The following is an 18,833-nucleotide window of genomic DNA, read 5'->3' as shown; positions in this document are numbered from 1 at the left end:
CATGGTGGCCTCTCCTGCTTGTCCTTTGCTCACTGCTAGGCTCAATTCCTTCACGTAAGAGGACCGGGGAAAGTCAGAAAAATATCATACTTGTTCCAAAATAATTGCCGCTGTAATTTCACATCACTAAACTCTACAAACCGTTGGTGCTCCAACATCTGCTGCAGGGACTGCAGCAGAGCCAAGCTGGGGTGAAACGATAGGGTCAAACTGTGATCTCTCTCTCTTGGGCCACCAAAAGGTAACCAGTCCCCAGCGCGAGTGGCTCAAGCTGCTGATCTCAGACATCCAGAGACAGAATGAACAAAACCAGGCAGAGCTGGACCTGGATCCTGCTTCCAGCTTGGCTACTTTTTTGGCCACTGTGCGTGGAAGCTGCTCTTTTGCCCCCCTGTAAAACAGGGCAACAGCAATTCAAGGCTGGAAACGGAGCGGGGAGGTGCGAGGGGTTCTTGGGGGCACGCTGCATTGTAGCAAACAGCCACCGAGCTCTGCGACTGGTCATAAAGAGCCAAGAAGTGAGCAAGGAGAAGGCTTTCTGGGGAGACCTTCGGGAGTGGAAAGGGAACACAACCCCGTGCATGGGGATGCAGTGGTTTTCCAAGCAGTAAAAAATCAATCGCGATCTCAGGTCCTCATCCAAAACTCAGAGTCTTTTTGTGGACTTCCACCAGCTTCAGATGAGGTCCTCCCAAAGCATGCCCGGCAGGCACCAAGCCCTGCGACCAGCTCTCGACCCGGCTCACAGCGTAGGGGCTCAGTGTGACGGGGGAGCAGAGACCCAGGGCAGGAGGGTGCAGCACCACGGGTGAGAAACACCGAACTCTCTGCAGCAGGAGGAGGAGGGGGAGCTGGAGCCCACCGTACGGAGGGGCTCATTGCTGACATACGGGTTTGGGAATCCACCAGAAAGCTGCTTTGGTCACTGGCTACTAACAAGGGGATCATTCCGGCAAAATTCAAAGCAAACCTCTGCACCTGACCAGCTAAAAACCAGGGACAAAGATCAAAAGGTCTATTCAAAACCAGGACAGTAGAAGGACAGTCTCACCCACAGCTCTCCCCCAGCACTTGCTCGTGTTCACACGTTGCGATATGAATGATAAATGGCTGGAGGTCACGGAGAGTTTGTGCTTTCCCCCAGCTTGCCGAGGAGATGCGTGACTAGTTTCTGCAGGGCTTCAGCCCGGACCACCGAGACGCGCAGCACTTCCTCATGGTTGGCTTTCTCTTGGCTGTTGTAGCTCGTCACCACTTTGTTGGTGATGAGGGAGATCCCAAGGACTCGGAGGCCACAATGCCTGGCTACAATTACTTCTGGGACGGTGCTCATGCCTACGGTAGGAGAGGAAAGGAGCGGGATGAGTCAGGATTTACACCAAAACAAGGTGTCTCCAAGGTTGCAAGCCACGATTCTGCCTTCCGCGTGTGCCCTCGTCTCATTTCCCCGCAGCCCTCTGTTTCTCGGCTACGTAACAGTTAAAGGCTGCGATAGTCGTAAGGCTGCAACAGTCGTAGCACTCCAGTTACAACCCTGCTCAGCACAATAACCCATCCACGCGCGATTCCTACGTCTCTCTCCCCAAGACGTGTCAGACCGCTCGCAGCCCTGCTGAGAGAAGTACTGATGTGCCGCGTCATTTGGCTTTTCCTCAGCTAGAAAAGCCACTGCAAAGAAAAAGAGCTTTTGGGGAGCTGAGCTCCTTTCCTCACGCACAGTGAATCCGCAGATATTAACAAACAGGTTGCCGTGAGATGCTTCAACGACCCAGGGGTCAAGCTGGAGGAAGGGTATGGACAATAACGCTTACCTTCCTCGTATGCAGTTGGGAAGGTAGCCATAATTACCGTCCTTAAACAACCAAGACTTTTATAGAGGGCTGCTTCGTAGGCAAGAGGCACAGTAAAAATCATTATAGGGCCAGAATTTAAAAAAAAAAAAAAAAAAAAAAAAAAAAAGAAAGTGACTTTGTTTCTGATGGGGACCCACTCAGTCCTGCTGAAGTTGAGCCATCAGAGCCCGGGAGGTGCGTTTGGGAAATAAACCCAACGCTGTACTGGGATCCCTGTCCTGGGCAGCCTTAAGCAGAGAGACTTTCTGCAGATCCATCCTAGGAGCTGCGCTAAGGCGCTGCGGAACTAAGCAGGAATACACAGAGCTCATTTCTCCAGGCCCGGGAGACTTAGAGAGCGTCACAGACTGAAGAAAGCCAGCCTTGAGCAGAATTAACCGTTTAATCCGCGTGTCCAACCAACCCTACCAGCCCAGCCCGTGCAGCTTACCTACGGCATCCGCGCCCAGCGCCTGCAGCACGCGGCACTCCGCAATGGTTTCATAGGAGGGACCAGTCAGCAGACAGTACACTCCTTCTCGGATGAAGCTCAGGAAGCCCAGCTCCTGCGCGCTCTCCATCGCCAGGCCGAGCAGATCTGGTTCGTAAGCATCTGACATGCAGGGAAACCTCACTCCAAACCTGCAAGGCAGTAAAAGGGCAGAGCCGTGCCGATATCGCTACTGCTGCCTGCCCTCCATCAGAGCTCAGCGATGCTCACCCTCTGGAGAAAGGGGAAATGTTAAGGGCAGACGTGCCGCGGATGCAATCTCTCTCATCCCGGCCTCATCATCAGATACTTCTGCCATCACGACATTCCTGCTAGATCTAATCACCCGAGACCCTCAGCATGCAGAGGTCATGGCTGTTGGAAGGTCTGGCACTGCTTTCCTACTGCACAAAGCCTTCAGGAAAGGTCCTTCCAAGGATTCCTGTCACCAGGGAGCACTGATGGCCAACTCTCTCCCCTATAACTGCCCACAGTGACTTTTAAATATTTTCCATGACTTTTAAATATTGCCTATTAGACAGCTGCTGCCCTTTGCTTCTCCTCCACCATGGCTTGCAAACAGGCTCTCGGTGGCACCAAATCCCAAAGGTCATCCCAGCGAGAGGGTTTGAGCAGGGCCGGATGGAGCATTGGTGACTACTTTTAAGACTCATCGCAGCAGGCAGCTACTAAATGAGGCTCCCGGCCAGGGATGCCCCATACCACAACAGCAAGGGCTGTCCTGTCCCCACATTAACACCCAAATGCTTGAAAAACAGAGCTGGACGCACCAGACAAATCATGAGTCTTTCCCCTTTATTGTCAACATTAGGTCAGTTTGGAGGGCCTCAAGTAATGACTTTCTTTGAAAGGCAGATGAACAAAGCTTGCTAGCCAGAAAATACATCCCGGGAAAGAGCATCTAGTTCTGTATTTGGTTGCTGGCACAGCAAGATCACACCAAGGACAAGCTTGGAGACTCTTCTAGGACAGAAGCGCAATCCATTTGCACATTTGAGATGCTCCAGTAAGTTCTGCCTGCCCCTCAGCTGCCCATCTAGAGCATGCACCCATCCTGTAGGTCTCATATTCCACCTCCCAGCCCCAGAGAACAAGTATTGGATACTCAGCAGAGCAGCAGATGGTATTAGATGCCTACATTTAGGCAATGGCATCCTATTCCAGGTGTCCTCCCTTGCAGGAAAACGGGGAGAGCAACACACATTGGAGCTCCAGGGCCATATTTTAGGTAGCTTTCATCCTGTGCTTCAGGGCTGGGTCTCTTGTTTGCTTTGGATCTTAAGATAACAGCTCAATCTTGTTCCTGACTGACCAAATCCTACTATTGACTCAAGGAGAACAGAAATAGATGGCCGAGACTGGCGTGCTGCTGAGGAAATCTGAAAAATAAACTCCCAGCCATGTTCACCAACTCAGTTCAGCAGGAGCGGACCAGGTCCCTCCTCATCTAAGCTATTAAAGCTTCTGCTTGTTTTCAAGTTCTTCCAGGTGAATGCTTAGGGCAGTAGGTGGCTTATTTTACATTTATAAACAGTAAAATGTTATATAAATAATAATAATAAAAAAACCAAAACAAACAACCAACAAACTTTCCCATCTGGTCTAAGGTAATAAGTATTCATCACCACAAAAATTGCTTCTCTTTCCTGAAGGATGGCCAGCAATGCGGAAGGCAATCTCCAACTTATTAAATTCAGCTCTCAGATTCTTGCTGTATATTCCCTTTTCACATCACTTCATTGCCTCTGGTTTGACTCTGCTGCGCTTAGATAAATCCTTCCTGGTGGCTGAGCTGGACTGGATTTTAGGAGGAGTTCACCCGGCTAAAGCTCTGCGATACTTTGGAAGCTGATTCATAAAGACCTTTTGCCCATTTTGATGCCTTGGTCAGCAGTACAAAAGTCACCTCCCAGAGCACTGCAGCCTTCAGTGGGAAGCTGCTCCTGGGAGGCAATGAGACAGCTCTACGCTGCCTTTGAATGTTGTCCAGATGCAATTATTGTTTGGTTGGCGTTCCTCCTCCTGTTCCTGAGCGATTATGCGAGCCCAGAGAGCTTTAAACACTCCTCCATGTGCTTTCTGCGCTTTTGATCATTCTTTCCTCCAGCCCACACCAATACCTATGAAGATGCAAAGATGTTCCGCTTCAGATGGGTATTGTCCTCTCGCCATCTGAATCGCAGAACAGCATTTATTTCTCCTGAGGTAGTTGCTAGCACCTTTCGGATTTCTTCAGAAGTAGCAGCCAGGTCTGGCGTTACATCAGGGAGGAAATAACTTTAACTGGAAGGCCGGCCGGCCACCTTATTCCCAGCCAGAACTTTCTTTTTGGAAAGATCCCAGGACAGACCAGGTGCCTGCCCTGTAAATGTGTCCTTTTTTTTTTTTTTTCTCTCAATGTGAAGGTACCAACCCAACAATGAATTTAACCATCTCATTATCTAAACTCACTTTTTGCTCGTGAACTCCCACCTCCTGCACCACCCCTGTTGCTTGTCCTCAGGTTTCACACACCTGGATTTCATCTGGCTTCTCTCCTGCCAACTTGGTTAGGACATAATTCCTACTACTGTTGCCTCCTTATCACAATCCAGCCTCTTTCTTTCCTGCCATAAGGCTCTTGACAGCCCTGGATATTTACAGCTTCCATGTTGACTTCCCTGACATTTCATAGAATCATAGAATGGTTTTGGTTTGGAAGGGACCTTGAAGATCATAGAGTTCCAACCCCCCTGTCCTGGGCAGGGACACCTCCCACTACACCAGGTTGCTCAAAGCCCCATCCAGCCTGGCCTTAAATACCTCCAGGGATGGAGCTTCCACAACTTCTCTGGGCACTTTCAGTGCCTTATCACCCTCAGCGTGAAAACTTTCTTCCTAGTATCTAATCTAAATCCATCTTCTTCCAGTTTGAAGCCATTCCCCCTCGTCCTATCACTCCATGCCCTTGTAAAAAGTCCCTCCCCAGCTCTCCCTTAGCCCCTTTAGATACTGGAAGGCCACTATAAGGTTTCCCCAGAGCCTTCTCTTCTCCAGGCTGAACAACCCCAACTCTCTCAGCCTGTCCTCATAGCACATTTGATGTTCTCTCCTTCGCCCAGCCTGAATCTCCGGCGGATGTGTCTCATGCTCTGTTTAGCCCCATTTGAGACCCAAGGGGCTTCTTTATGTAAACACCGGTCCATCTGGCATGTCCTCTCTCAGTGCTATGACCTTGCTGGTGCTGGTCCCTTCCACCCTACCAGTCTGATGGTGCCTTGGAAGGGTTTTAGGATTACAGATTAATTCAGATTGGAAGGGACCTCGAGGTCCACTACTCCAACCTCCTGCTCAGAGCAACTCTATGTCTGGTGGCAACCACAGTCCAGGGGGGAAGATGTGTTACAAAGATCCCATTACACTGCTAATATAGGAAATGCGACTTCCCAGCTCAACCAGCAGCAGGTCACCCTCCTAGGTCTCCTGAGAGGCTGCCAAGACAACCATCTCTCAATAGACCGATGCCTTCAGTGAACACACGATGTTAACAAAGACGCCCCAGTTTAATGACCTGGGTACAAGGGTGGTTATCAGGAGATTTTGCTCTTTCAGCTTTGCTCTGCTACCAACTCACTGCCGTATCGGTTCCATCCCACCAGAAACGGCTGCTGATAAACGCCGGCTGGAAACACTGCAGTTCACCAGATTGCTCAATTAGGAGGAACTAGCGGAGAGAGGGACTGACAGGAAGAGACAGCAGCGAGCATCTTTAGCAGACAGTACAGCTAGCGATGTCAGGAGAAGGATCAGAAGCCTACTTTTATAAAACAAAGCCTTCTGGAGGTTTGCGTATAAACTCCTTATAAGCTTGTAAGAGTAAGCAACAGCCGAGGAAGGGTGCAGGTGGCACAGCGCACACAGCTATTGCTTTAACTTTTCCCTGGTGGGTACCTGGAGCCAAATTCGAGCTCTCCGTAAATATTTGCCAGCAGGCGCAAATGGCAGTCCTAGCCTGCAGCTGGAGGAAGAAAGGATTAATTGGTAACACGGGGGCTGAGGGGCCAGGCAGGGACTAGGAAAGGTTGTGTTTAGCTATAGCATCACTTGAATTCCAGGGTGGGATAGCAGGAGATGAATCAGGACAGCAGCAAAAGCCAGTAACAGAGCTGTTTGGGAAGACTAAACATGCAGCTGCTTTAAAGCAGCAACGCTAACCCTTCATTAAACCATCAAAAATGCTATTCTGCTCTTGCAAGCCTGTGTTGCCCAGTTCGGGGGGGGGATGCTGCCTTACCTCTCATCGTTTGGTCCACGCAGTGGATTCTGCCCTCCCAAGCCAAACATGCTGATGTGATCTCTGATGAACATGATGTCCCCCACTTGGAAGTGGGGATTCAGTCCCCCGGCAGCATTTGTGACAATCAAGACCTCCACCCCCAGCAGAAAGAAGACCCTGATGGGAAAGGTGACCTGCAAGAACCAAAGGCATCGATGCAATGAGTATCGCAATTCGTAAACAGCTGCTACTACATTTGTAGCATCGCAATTTGTGGACAGCTTACATGATGCAGAGAATGGCCTATATGAGGCTACAAGGAGACAAAACTTCTTCTCCAATTTTAAGTTTTCCTCTAATTTAAATTGAAAGAATTTTAATGTTTTTTTAAACATATTAAAAACTAATCTTGAGATGAATACCATTAAAATTCTAGCCCGTATTTTCTACAGTTGCACTAAGGTCAAATAAATGCGGTACAAAAAGAATATGCAGATAATTTTTCCTCACAGCCAAGGTCTTGCAGAGATCAAACCACTGCGCTGATTGAAGTAACTACTTATGCACATGGACTTGGAGCGTAATTGATAAACCAGCTTTTTACGGCAGTGATGCATTTCACAGAAGCATAGAGATTATTTTATTCATTTCATTTTATTCACGTTAGTTCACTTCAGTGACTTGCTTATCCGCAGTTAAGGAATGATTGGGAACCGGAAAAAAATAATTAAGGAGTTTGATTTTGAGGAGTCGAGAAGGAATTGGGATGATATCTGCTCTGCTACCTCTAAAACGCTAACAAAGCTGTAAGCAGAAAATTTCCTAGCTATGGACATCACTTCTTTAAGAAACGAGTTAGTTGTAATACAAAACCAGGTTTAGCAAAACATGTTTGTGTATCAAGTGCATTTAAAATAGTTTGTTTTTTTTTTTTTTTCCTGTAGAAAGTTGAGTGGTGCCAAGCACGACTGTTTATACCCAAATGTAAACTGACCTCAGCCACAATTAAAACCTCAAAGCTATCCAAATAAAAAAAAGAACATACAAAGCTACCAGCCAGTAAAGAAGAAATATTATGGGTGTTTCCAACAGAAACGCACATACATGCATGTCAGATAATACCCAAATATTGACATAGTTCTATATGTTAACTGGGAGAGTATACCAATTTACACTAGCTAGGGATTTTTTTTTCCTAGAAGAAAAGAGCTGTAAACTATACAAATGCAAACAAAGACTAAAATAGACTATTCTTACGACTCCAAGTTTCCTGATTGCTGATTTAAATCATTATTAAAATGACTGAGTTAAGCTATATAAACCAATCTGCCTTGTGTGATATACTGTTTTGCCCTGCAAGTTTAGCGGGGTTAGCCACTTCCTATGGCTGCGTAGCACCAGCTTCGCCTAGCAGAAGCTGGCTACCTCTCGATTTGAACCCCCCAATTTTATTTTTGGGGGAAGAAATCTAAAATCTAAGCAAGATTCATCACAAGAGCAACGGAAGTTCATTGCAAGAGCTAACCTCCGGCAGCTGGATATCAAAGCAAGCAGTCACTTTTGCATCTTTTACAACATATCTCCCGCTACGTGAATGATTTTCCTAAGGAGAACTCACCGTGCTGACAGAATATCCTTCGTAATAGTGGAACCGTCCCTGCATACACACACAGGGCTGTCCGTTCAGCTCCCCAAACACCAATCTGCCAACATGCCCTGCAACTGGAAATTAATAGCGTGTCATTTTAGTTACGGCTCTCGAGGTCTTTGACTTTAGAGGGATTTGTCAGTTGGCGATTACGCATTACAGAGGGTCAAGCGCTGTGAAACCAGGAGCTGTGTTAAATAAATACCATAGCACAGATATACACAGGTTTTTTTTTTTTGTTTGTTTGTTTGTTTTTTTTACTGTAAACACACATTTTGCCACCGAGGGACTGGTTTGCAGACCAATGCCAAGTGGCGCACGTTGACTTGAGTTCTCTCTGTAAGGCTGTCGCATGCTGCTGACGGATGGGTTGCTGATGTCCTGGGTTGCGCTAACCTGTGCTCCGTGGGAAATGAGGGATGTCCTCATACGGAAAGACCGTCTTGTTATCCAACACGTCGGCCAGACCTCCCAGTCCAGATCCGCAGATGATGGCAGTCTTCGGGCGCTGGACGGTACGGGCGCATAACCAATCTGCTGTTTCCTTATATACCTCGTAGCTATTTCTGCAAAAGCAGAAGAGATCAGTGAGGCTGTCAACCCATCCAAAGAACAAGCTTCAAAGGATAAAAGTCCTGAAAAGGTGCAAAGAAGAACTTTCATTAAAACTAAAATAACAGCTGCTTCACTGCCATTATCGGAGATTTTTTTTTCACTTTTAATCTCATATATTTTACCCCTGGCCAGAGGCAAATCACTTGAATCCTCTTTGCCAGTTTCATTCTGTAGCGGAAGAATGGCTAATGATACCTAGATCACAGAAATGTCACATGGCATAACCACTACTGCTTCTGATGGGCTCTAGGATCTCCTGAGTCAAAGGAACGCAAAAGCACAGTTCAACAGAGAAACTGCAACCCATATGTGCACGCATGGGGATGTCCAACCTGTGCTGGGGACATACAAGAGGATGGAAGTCCAAGGGCACCCGTACAGTACGGCTGGGACACTGTGCTAACGAAGGAGTAGATGCTATCCTCTGCAATAGGTAGACCACCAGGACATGGGGCAAGCACCATCTACAGAGATGCAGAACCCAATCTTTGGAAGTGTTGAGCGCCACTGGCTCCCAGTGCCTCCTTCTGGGGCTGGTAACACATCTCAAACATCCACCTTCTTGATACCTCATGGTTTCAGTAGAGGCAGCTAAACAGGAGATCTCATTCCTCCTTTCCCCTCCCACAGGGCAGGCAGCGGGTCACGGCTGCAGCCGAGTCCTGGGCAAGAGGCCCGCTGACATCAGTCTACATTCAAAACAAATAAAACCCAGGAATTTGGGCTCCTGGGCTTATGCTGTCTGATTTAAGAGGGGGACTGCTCAAATACCTTGGCGAAAAAAATAGGTCTTATCCAGCGCTTAGGCACATTGCTAGAAGGTGGGATAGAGGCTGGCATTACACCACCTGTCCTGTATCTGTCTCTCGGGAAGAGAGGGGACTTCAATTTTTAGTCCTGTCAGTCTAATATTCGTCAGGCGCATTAATCACAGTTTTGAAACACAATCAATGGCAGAATAATCCCATAATCCTGTTTCCAATAGGACAACGCAGATACCTTCTGAAAGTCAATATCAAAGTTGATTGGAAAGTCTCTTCAAAAGCAGAGGTACCAATAGCATTTCTTGGTGGCAACTCAATCGTTACCATTGATGAGTAGAATTAATGACTGTATCGGGTACAGGACCGGGTCACGGAGCAATACAACACAGGTAGGAGCAGCAGGTTTTCCATATGAAAAGCTGATCTTCTTATTAAGGGGTGAAAGAATCAGATACTGCGAGGTTGAAGGTGATGCAAAATTGACTGGAGCTGCTGATAAGCAGTCACTGTCTGCTTCACAATTTTTTTATTTATTTATTTTTAAATCAAGCCTCTTGTTTCCAGAGGTACAAACCTCAGTCATGTTGTGATTCTGCTGCCTGCAGCCTTAGAGGATGTACAGAAAAGCTTTCAAAGTGGTGCTCTACGCTCCAAGAGGTCTCAGATCATTGATGAAGAGGATTTGACTGTCAGCGTACAACTGGTTCCTCTAACTGGAGTATCAGATATTCAAATAAAAGACGTCAATTCCATGTTTTTTCTTTCTTTGTACAGACAAGGTAGGTAGTTATTGCACAGATATCTTCTGTGAGCATTTTCATCTCCTGCCTGTCCAGCTTCTGCTAGAAGTCCTGTCCAATGTCTCATACATCAAACTGGTGTTCCCAGTTACAAACTATAGTGTCAAAAATACCCAAGTATGTCATAAACCTGCAATCCGATGAGAAGAAATAACTTCCATATTCATGAATTAGAAGAAAGAATCATTTAGCTGAAATACTTTTCAAAAGAAAAGTCTGGAAATGAGAGAGAGTTATTTACCACAACATATTGTTGAATTTTTCAAGTGTACCATGAGCACTTGAAATAAGCAAGAGCTATGAGAGTGACGTTAATGAAGCCTACACTCGAGTGACTGTATTATCCCTTGCTCCCAGAGAAAAGCTTTAAAAGTGCTTTACATACATTAATGAATGATTCCCCCCCCCCAATTTCTGTTGAATAACTGTAATCCTTGTTTAGAAATTAGAGGGAACCGAGAGAATTTAAATGTAATACCCAAGCTATTGACTCATGTGGCGGACATGAGAAAAGAACAAGGTCACCAGGATCTGCTCTTCCACTTGGCCACTAATCCCCTCTTTTTTTTTTTTTTTTTTGGCATTTTTTTAATAAAATACACCCTTGCAAAATAACCTTAAAAAAAATGGATTATTCCTACATACCCAGAAATTTTAGGAATGTGGGATGAAGCTCATTCCACGTCTGCTGAAGACATTGGGATTGACTGCGCTGTGCTGAGTTTGAGGGATTTATATATATACTTTTTTTCCTTCTAAACAGAAGATGTTAAAATATTTCTTATCCAAAGTAAAACTCCAATGCTGCGTAACTCTCCTTGCCTGAAAGGAGCTTCAACAGGCTCGTAGGGGCCTTGCAGAGCCCTCTCCATCCCAAAGGCTTTGGGCACACCAGAGCTGTCCCCAGCGCCGAGAGCGCAGCCGTGCCAAAAATTAACCGGCAGTGCCCTGCTCGCAATATTTAGTCTGACGCACAGCATCAAAAGGGACCGGCAGGCACGGATGATTTCTGAATACGAAGGGGATACCTGCTGCGTGGGGGCGGAGGGGGGAGTTTGACCTGTGGGTCACCAAATGCAACGTTTCGCCTGGAACTGCATGAGCCCGAGGTCTGGGCAAGCTTTTTGACAGCCGGAATTAATACATGTAGCACAAAGCCCTCTATAGCTGCTCCGTCTCCAACAATGCACACCTAATAATAGTGCTGGGGAGCATCGCTTCGGATTAAATCACAGGATCAGCTGAAAACACAATCCCCTTTATTGTGATTGCTGTCATCCACTGGAGAAACGCATCTGTTGCGAAACACAGGACTGTCACCCGTGACAGATCTTTTATGGCATGAAAAGAAACCACCCTCATTGTGCTCCTAGGCTGGTTGAAAGCAAAGCCGTGTAAAAAAAAAAAAAAAAAAAAAGCAGGCATACCCCCACAAACAGACAAAGCATTATGCTTCGTGGAGGGGCAGACCGCCATACGTTTTTGCGGCGTACGCCTCTCCACGCCACGATATTTGCCTCTTCTGGCCCATAACCTCTCCCAAGGTCACCTGCTCCTTGCCATATTTCATCATACCAGCACCTGACACAGGCAGGTGGCCAGATTCCTCCTCAATAATGAGGTGTTTGCTGCTGGGCAGCCCTTGCCTGACATTTATTGAGTGCCCAGCAAGAGGAGGAAAACAAGGCGAGGAAAAGCGATGCAGTTTCGCTAACCCCTTCCAGCTCGTATGTCTGAGCATCCCCTATTTCACAGGGCCTTACCTGTCTTCCTCAGCATAGGCCATCCTCCTCCTCCTCTCTGCTTAACCAAAAGAAGGGGATGGTTGCTGGAAATGGAGCTGCAGGGTTTTTATTTGACCAAAGAGCAGAGGCCCAATGAACCCGCAGAAGCCGCTGTCGTCTCCGGCGGCGAGTCGGGGAGGTGTGTCCCAGCTTCTCTCTGCTTTCCCCCGAGCATCTCTAATCCCCGAGTAGGAGGGGCATCGCTCAGGACATCTGCTTTTCTGGTCTCACCCCGATGACACAGACGCTCTCGAGCTCTGCAGAAAGCTTACACACACGCACTTTATAATGCAGATTAAGCCTCGAAAGTTCACACGCGCGCACGCTTTCCAGCAGCCGCCCAGAGAGGAGCAGCTCACAAAGGGACCTGCATCCATTTGCACGCTCGTGCGTCAACTGGGAACCAGCTAGCAGCTGGAGTCACCTGCCCCGTCGGATTCAAACCCCTGGGACAGTGGCATGAGCTCACTGGGAGGATGCGGACTCTGCAAGATGACCTGTACCACCTACAACCGCAACAAGCGACGAGACATTTCCACATCGCACATCGTTCTCACCCCATTTTTTTTCATGGCAACCAGGGGCCATGTCCCATTAGCCACCCCCCTCACACTCCCCATCTTTTTTTCTGTTCACATTTTATTGCCTCACCCAACTCAAAAGGAAACACTGTCTTCATATAGGCTAAACTCCTGTTCAGCTGATTACACAGGAAAAAAAAAATAAAAAAAATCAGGGATCCCACCATCTGCCCCTCCAATTTTAGCTTTACTCTATACATAAACAAAGTTTTAAACAACCTTATCATATGTGTCTGCCCATGCAACACCGTCTGATCCCAACAACAGATATGAACTACATTTTACAGAGACAGATGTTTCCAAGACAATCAGGTGCCAAATTTTTTTTTTTTTTTTTTTTTTAGAAATTGGTGCTGAGTAGAGAAGAGCCCTTACATGCCCCAGGTGAAAGGATACAGCTACAATATGCACTCACAGCTTACTGGATCCAGAAGGAACACATGAGACTAGAACATATAAATATCTCAAGCAGGGAGAAAGCCTCAATTAGAACTTGTCAATTCCCAGACAAATCAGCCAGACATTAAAAGAAATTAAAAAAAAAAATAATTAGGCAGCACCAGTTTCAGGTCTCATAATATTTATTATTTCCATTCACCTTTGCTTGTTGGTCTTGAAGACCTCACATCAAACATCCCCTTCATTGCCCCAGGAAACTCTCTCAGATAACTTCAAAGTCAAAATAGGGTAATAAATGCAGCAAGAAAAAACTGGGCGTTTTTAGAGAGAGAGATACTTCTTGTTGGAAAGCCCCAGCTCCAAGGCAACAACCCAGAGTATCCTCCTTGATGCCAGCACAGGCTGGGAGCCCATCACAGCCAGCAGGATTTAGGCAGCAGGGTCTGTTGACAACAGGTATTTGGTGAAAGATACAATTAGCACCAAAGACAATAGCAAATGGATCTGAACAGGAACTGTATATGCCCTTTCCTCTCAAGTTCTTGACCTTCTCCCTTTCTTTCTCACATTCACACCTCCACTTCTTATTTCCTTTCTCTTAGGAAACCTAGAATTTTGTCTTTTTTACAGAGATCAGTGGGTGCATGTGCTGCCACTTCAGGAATCAGGGGTACACCTTTCTCTGTTTGCTGCGGGCAATGGAAAAAATCAGCATTAAGGACCTAATATTGCTCCATCGTCTTCCCTTCTATCCCCTCTCTCATTCTATTTTTACCACATTCCCCCCCCCCTTTTTCAGATACACCTCCTTTTTGTTATTCTCTCATTCTTGCTTCTCTGAACCTTAGCCATCTCTGCCTCTTCGGTGTACGTTCTTCTTTCCCTCCAGCATTGTTTTTCTATACAAAACACAGTAAGCTGATAGCAGAGGTGGTTTTAGGCAGATCTAATTGCATCAAACCCTGTGTCCAAGCAGCGTGGGGCCTCTTCGCCTTTCTATGTGGGCCAACATGCCAAATGACTACGCAAGTCACTGCCACCCCAAGCAACATCTGCCTTAAGCCAGGGTCTTAGAGCCACTTCCCAGCTCCCTGAAGTCATTTTGCCCTCTGGAAACCCACGCTCTTCTTGCCAGCACTCAGGACTTCTTTGAAAGCCAGTATTTACTCCCATTAAATTAAATGATGGAGCAATGTTAGGCCCTTAACTTTGATTTTCCGTACAGTTCTTTGGTATCAGCAGAGTTCTGATGCCCTCCAGATATGTTCCCTTCTTTAGCCTTAATCTGATTACATTCATTAATCTGATTCTTTTTTTGCAAAGCAGACAAGAGATCAGACAGCCTGAGAGCTCTTCCCAATTTGTTCTCATCTAAAACAATCTCCTCCCTAGTTTGGATTTACATGGAAAACAGGATTATCGAAAAGGGACCATTTTATCCATCTTTCTGCAGTGGCCGTTATTTAACGGCAGCAAAAATGACTTGAGTTTTAACCTGTAATGGTGTATTGGCCAGACAAGTACTAGATAAAGGTTTGCTCTACTAGAAAAAATTAATTTGAACATTGAGGGCATTCATGCCAATAACACTGAAGAGAGGAATAGAAAAAACTAATTAAGCTCCAGCTCCTATACAAGTACTCCAAAGCAGATCTAGCTAAAAAAAATAAGTTATTGAATAGATTGCATAATCCTTAAAAAAGAGTATTGACAGTCTTCCGTCCTGAAAGAATCTCAGACATCTCTTACTCTTTCTGTATGTATGTGTCTGCAGCAAATTGTATCTACAATCCAGATCTTATTGACTTGGGTGTCACTCAAGTCCTGTTTCTGTAGCCAGAACTTCAACTGCTGCAGGATGCAGATACAATCACCTGCAATAATTTTATAACAATGCTTTACATTCCTACAGCAGTTTCTATCTAAAGAAGTGTTGTGAAGTATTTTGCAAGCGTTTCATCAAAACATTTAATTAATGCTTTAGGCTAAGTCTCCCACTTCCCTGTGTGCTCACATTATCACAGCATCAAATTATCTTGTGGTCTTCTCACGTGTACTGCGCATCACCCTTTTGGGAAAGGGAACTGAGCTGCAGAAGGATTAAGGTGTCTACGCAGTGGAGAGAACTTAAGTCAGCCTAGTCCAGGAGAATGCATCCCCCCAAAATTCTACAGGCGTTACTGTGCCCTCACAGGTTCAGTGCTTACCTTTAGCTCTGTCTGAGGGGCATTTCCCCCCCCCCCCCCCCCCCCGATTCTCTCATACACAGCAAAGCCAATATTCTGCCTCAGTTTTGGAGGAAGGTGAAATAGGTAAAGCCTGGAAAGATTTTGCTTTTCTGCTGATTGCCTGAAGTACAGGTTCTGGGTTTGGTTAAAGAAAATTATTAAACTCGCTCTAAGAACTAATCAGGATTTTTTGCAGCAATTTGGAAACTCATAATTTGGGAAACTCATCATTTGTTTGTACACTGGTTATCCCAGACAGCCACAGGAGTGTTAGTAGCCACAAAGGTTAAAAAAACCCAAATTATATACCAGAAAAGTTATCTCCCTACAGATCATTTTAACAGAAATCTCTAGGAAGATCTCCCTGAAGTAACATGTGTGCTGCTCATCGTACATCTTCAGGAAAGAGACCCCCGACCATAGTGAATGCAGAAAAGGGATGACCAGGGGAACAGAAAACCAGACACTCAAAAAGCTTGTCATGGTTAGCTGAGCAAAGTGAAAACTAAGCAATGCTCCGATGACAGCCTGAAAATGTTGCCATGGAGGCAGGAGAGATACAGAAACTTAAGACAGGCACCAGGGAGATGCGTGTTCAGTTCGGTTAGATATCAGAAAAAAAGCTTCTAGCTACCCAAAATGTGCAGACCTGAAGAGCTTTCCCATAAGGGCAGCGAGGAAAGAGCTTCAGGGTGGAGGTCAGTTAATGGAAGGGTTGCATGATGTTCACCGGCAGGGAAGCAGACACAGCATTCACAAATGCTATGCCAGCTCTCTAAAAACTCACCAGCTTTATAAGACTCAAGCAGAAAGAGAAAGCAAGTCGACCAAGTCCATGAACAAATAACACCACAGAAATTAGGAAAAAAAACAGAGATGGCCTAAGACCAGCCAACATCTCCATCTTTGAGCTCGAAGGCTGACAGGACTGGGGTTGTGGCTACGGGATTTTGTAGAAATGAAAGCCCTTGTGTCAAGGAACTCAGTAGAGACAGGGTATAAAGAAAAGGATCATTTGGGGATTTGAGGGAAAGGGGTTGTACTTTCTGAAGGGATAGAAACAGCACAACTGGGGATCAGCAGCTTGGGAGGAATGGATGGGCTGTGTGCTGTGAAAGCGCTTTGAGGCGGGCAGAAAGATCAGAGAGCTCAGGGGAAAACATAGCAGAGGGCTGCAACAACGCTTTAGTGAGGATAAGTGGAAAAGAAACTACGGATCCCGGTGGACTAGAGACTGTAAAAGGCCAGATACCCCTCTGGCCTACAATAAATACAAATAACTTGAAAAGAAGAACTAAAAATTGTAAGGAAGAAATGCTTTCAGGCCTGTGACAGAAGAAAACAATTCTCAGATAGTTAAATGGTACAACATAGCTATATGTATCACTAATGATTCTTGAAGAGAGATATAATCCCTTATTGAACACAGGTAAATACGGTTCACACCCCCGCACCGCGGCCAACCTCTGGCCTGGAGCTCTCTGCATGCTTCTCCATAGGAAGAATAAGACTTCTCCATCCCAAAACCACATAGGACCAAAGTTTATTCTGTTCTATGATCTGGTGTTTTCTCAGCAATTGATAATAGTTTCGAGACAGCAGAGCTCGAGGACTCACTTTCACCGGTCTCTGGGACCATGTTCCCATTTCCCCAAAACCCCTCTTCAGAAAGCACTGCTTTCTGGAGGTCCATAGGTGAACATACTGCCACCCGTAGCCACTGTCTGTCAGGATGTATTTATGCTGTCCCAACAGGATCAATACTTCATGATCTCATCTGTGGTGCAATGATGCCACAATATTGAATCATCTATAGGTTTTTCCTTTTAATTCCCATTTCAGTGATTTTTTTGTTTGTTTCAAGAAGCAAAGGTTAAACAAGTGTAGATCATTTTACTAATTGTCTACATTTGACATTATTTACCAAAGTCTCACAACTCACTTTTGCTATAGCAGGGTGTGATTGCCATTCCTCCAGCAAGGAAAGCGAAAGGAAAACCTGCCTGACTTTGGACTGCAAGCCAGAAGCAGACCAAGATCTCTTACAGACTAGTCCCCAAGGTCACACCAAGCCACGGCACAAAAGGAAACCAACCTTCCCAGCCTCGTACACCCCACACCCATTGCTTGATATAGTCGAGAGCTGTAAGACATGTAAAATATGAGAGACAGCCCCAGAGAGGGCTCAAAGGGCACGAGATAACAATGGCTCCTGAATAGTCCCACCTCTCCACCACCATAAAGTGCTCAGCTACATGTGCAACAGGTTCTAGGCAAATCAGCAGCATTAACATCCCAGTCCCATTTGGATGATTGCCTCCTCCTAGCATGGACTGAGGTAGCCTTGGACAGCCTTGACGCAGAACTACACATTTCAGGGCTGGTCTTTATAAGCAGGGTGAGAAGTACTGGTGTCCTGTAGGATCTATGAAGTTTCTTCCAGGCCTCAGCATACTTCCCCCCCAGGTGCCATCCTGCATGTCTGATACCATTAAAAGAGCCCCCAAACCCTCCAGCAACACTCCTCAATTCCATCACATCACATGTTTATGCAATACATATATTTTGCTATTTTAACTATGGAAAAAAAAAGGTAGAGGCATTAACAAGACCACTTAGCTCTTAATTAGATGTTTAACTTCTGATGTTTAGCTGCACAATGTTTGTTTAAAGACAGGGCTTTCGCTGCTATAGCTGTTATGATCTTATGATCTAATAGGGAGAAGGAGAGAAGATAAGTTATCTATTAGATAATTCCCCTGTATTTTAGGAGCACCTTATCTTCAGTAGTCCAGCAGATTGTGACACCAAGATGCCACAAGCTATAGTAAAAGCCTCACAGGATATGACTGAAAAGGCAAAAGTCTTACATACTCTTTCCCCCTATTTACTGAATTGTAGTTGTCTTGCTGATTTTATCCAAATTTTTAAGAACCCAAGAGCACACAAAAAGATGATTTAAGTATTTAAGAGGAGACTAAAAAGAATCAACTCTCAAACTCAATGACTTAAAGAACCATAGAATTCAGTCAGTGCAAGTCTTGTGGCTGGTATATGAGCACACAGGAGACACAAAAGGAAGGTAACAAAAACATCACAGCGTTACTGGATATAACAGAGAGAGCCAAAACTAAAGGAAAGGTTTTTACTACAAACACAAGAAGAAAATATTTCTGGCTATAACATACCTTTGACATGCCAGTAAACCTTAAATTCCCTTAAGCAAAAGAGAACACAAGATTTTAGCAATGACATACTGCACGCCCTGTACAAAGGGAGACCACAGCAGACCCTACAAAACCCACAAAACCCACAATACCCCCAGCTGCCTACCCCACTAGCTGCTCAACTGCTTCAATTAACTTGCCCTACCTTTCCCCCTCACCTTTAAGTAACCAAAGATGTTGATTGATTGG

General features: G+C 45.8%; 1 protein-coding gene across 1 annotated transcript; it reads right to left on the bottom strand.

Moving 5' to 3' along the window:
• Positions 1-1,117: 1,117 nt before the first annotated feature.
• PNP (purine nucleoside phosphorylase) lies at positions 1,118-12,211 on the bottom strand (the record flags this gene model as incomplete). The annotated part of the gene is made up of 6 exons (XM_082489285.1): positions 1,118-1,335; positions 2,284-2,474; positions 6,617-6,792; positions 8,217-8,320; positions 8,643-8,812; positions 12,189-12,211. 6 exons carry the CDS (start codon positions 12,209-12,211, stop codon positions 1,118-1,120), a joined length of 882 nt encoding a protein of 293 aa, XP_082345411.1.
• Between the last annotated feature and the right edge of the window lie 6,622 nt (positions 12,212-18,833).

This window comes from Vanellus vanellus, assembly GCF_965231255.1.
Source record: "Vanellus vanellus genome assembly, chromosome: 12".
In the NCBI taxonomy this organism is placed as follows: Eukaryota; Metazoa; Chordata; class Aves; order Charadriiformes; family Charadriidae; genus Vanellus; species Vanellus vanellus.
Note: the sequence above shows the minus strand (reverse complement) of the source record. Positions and strands in the feature narration are given on the sequence as shown.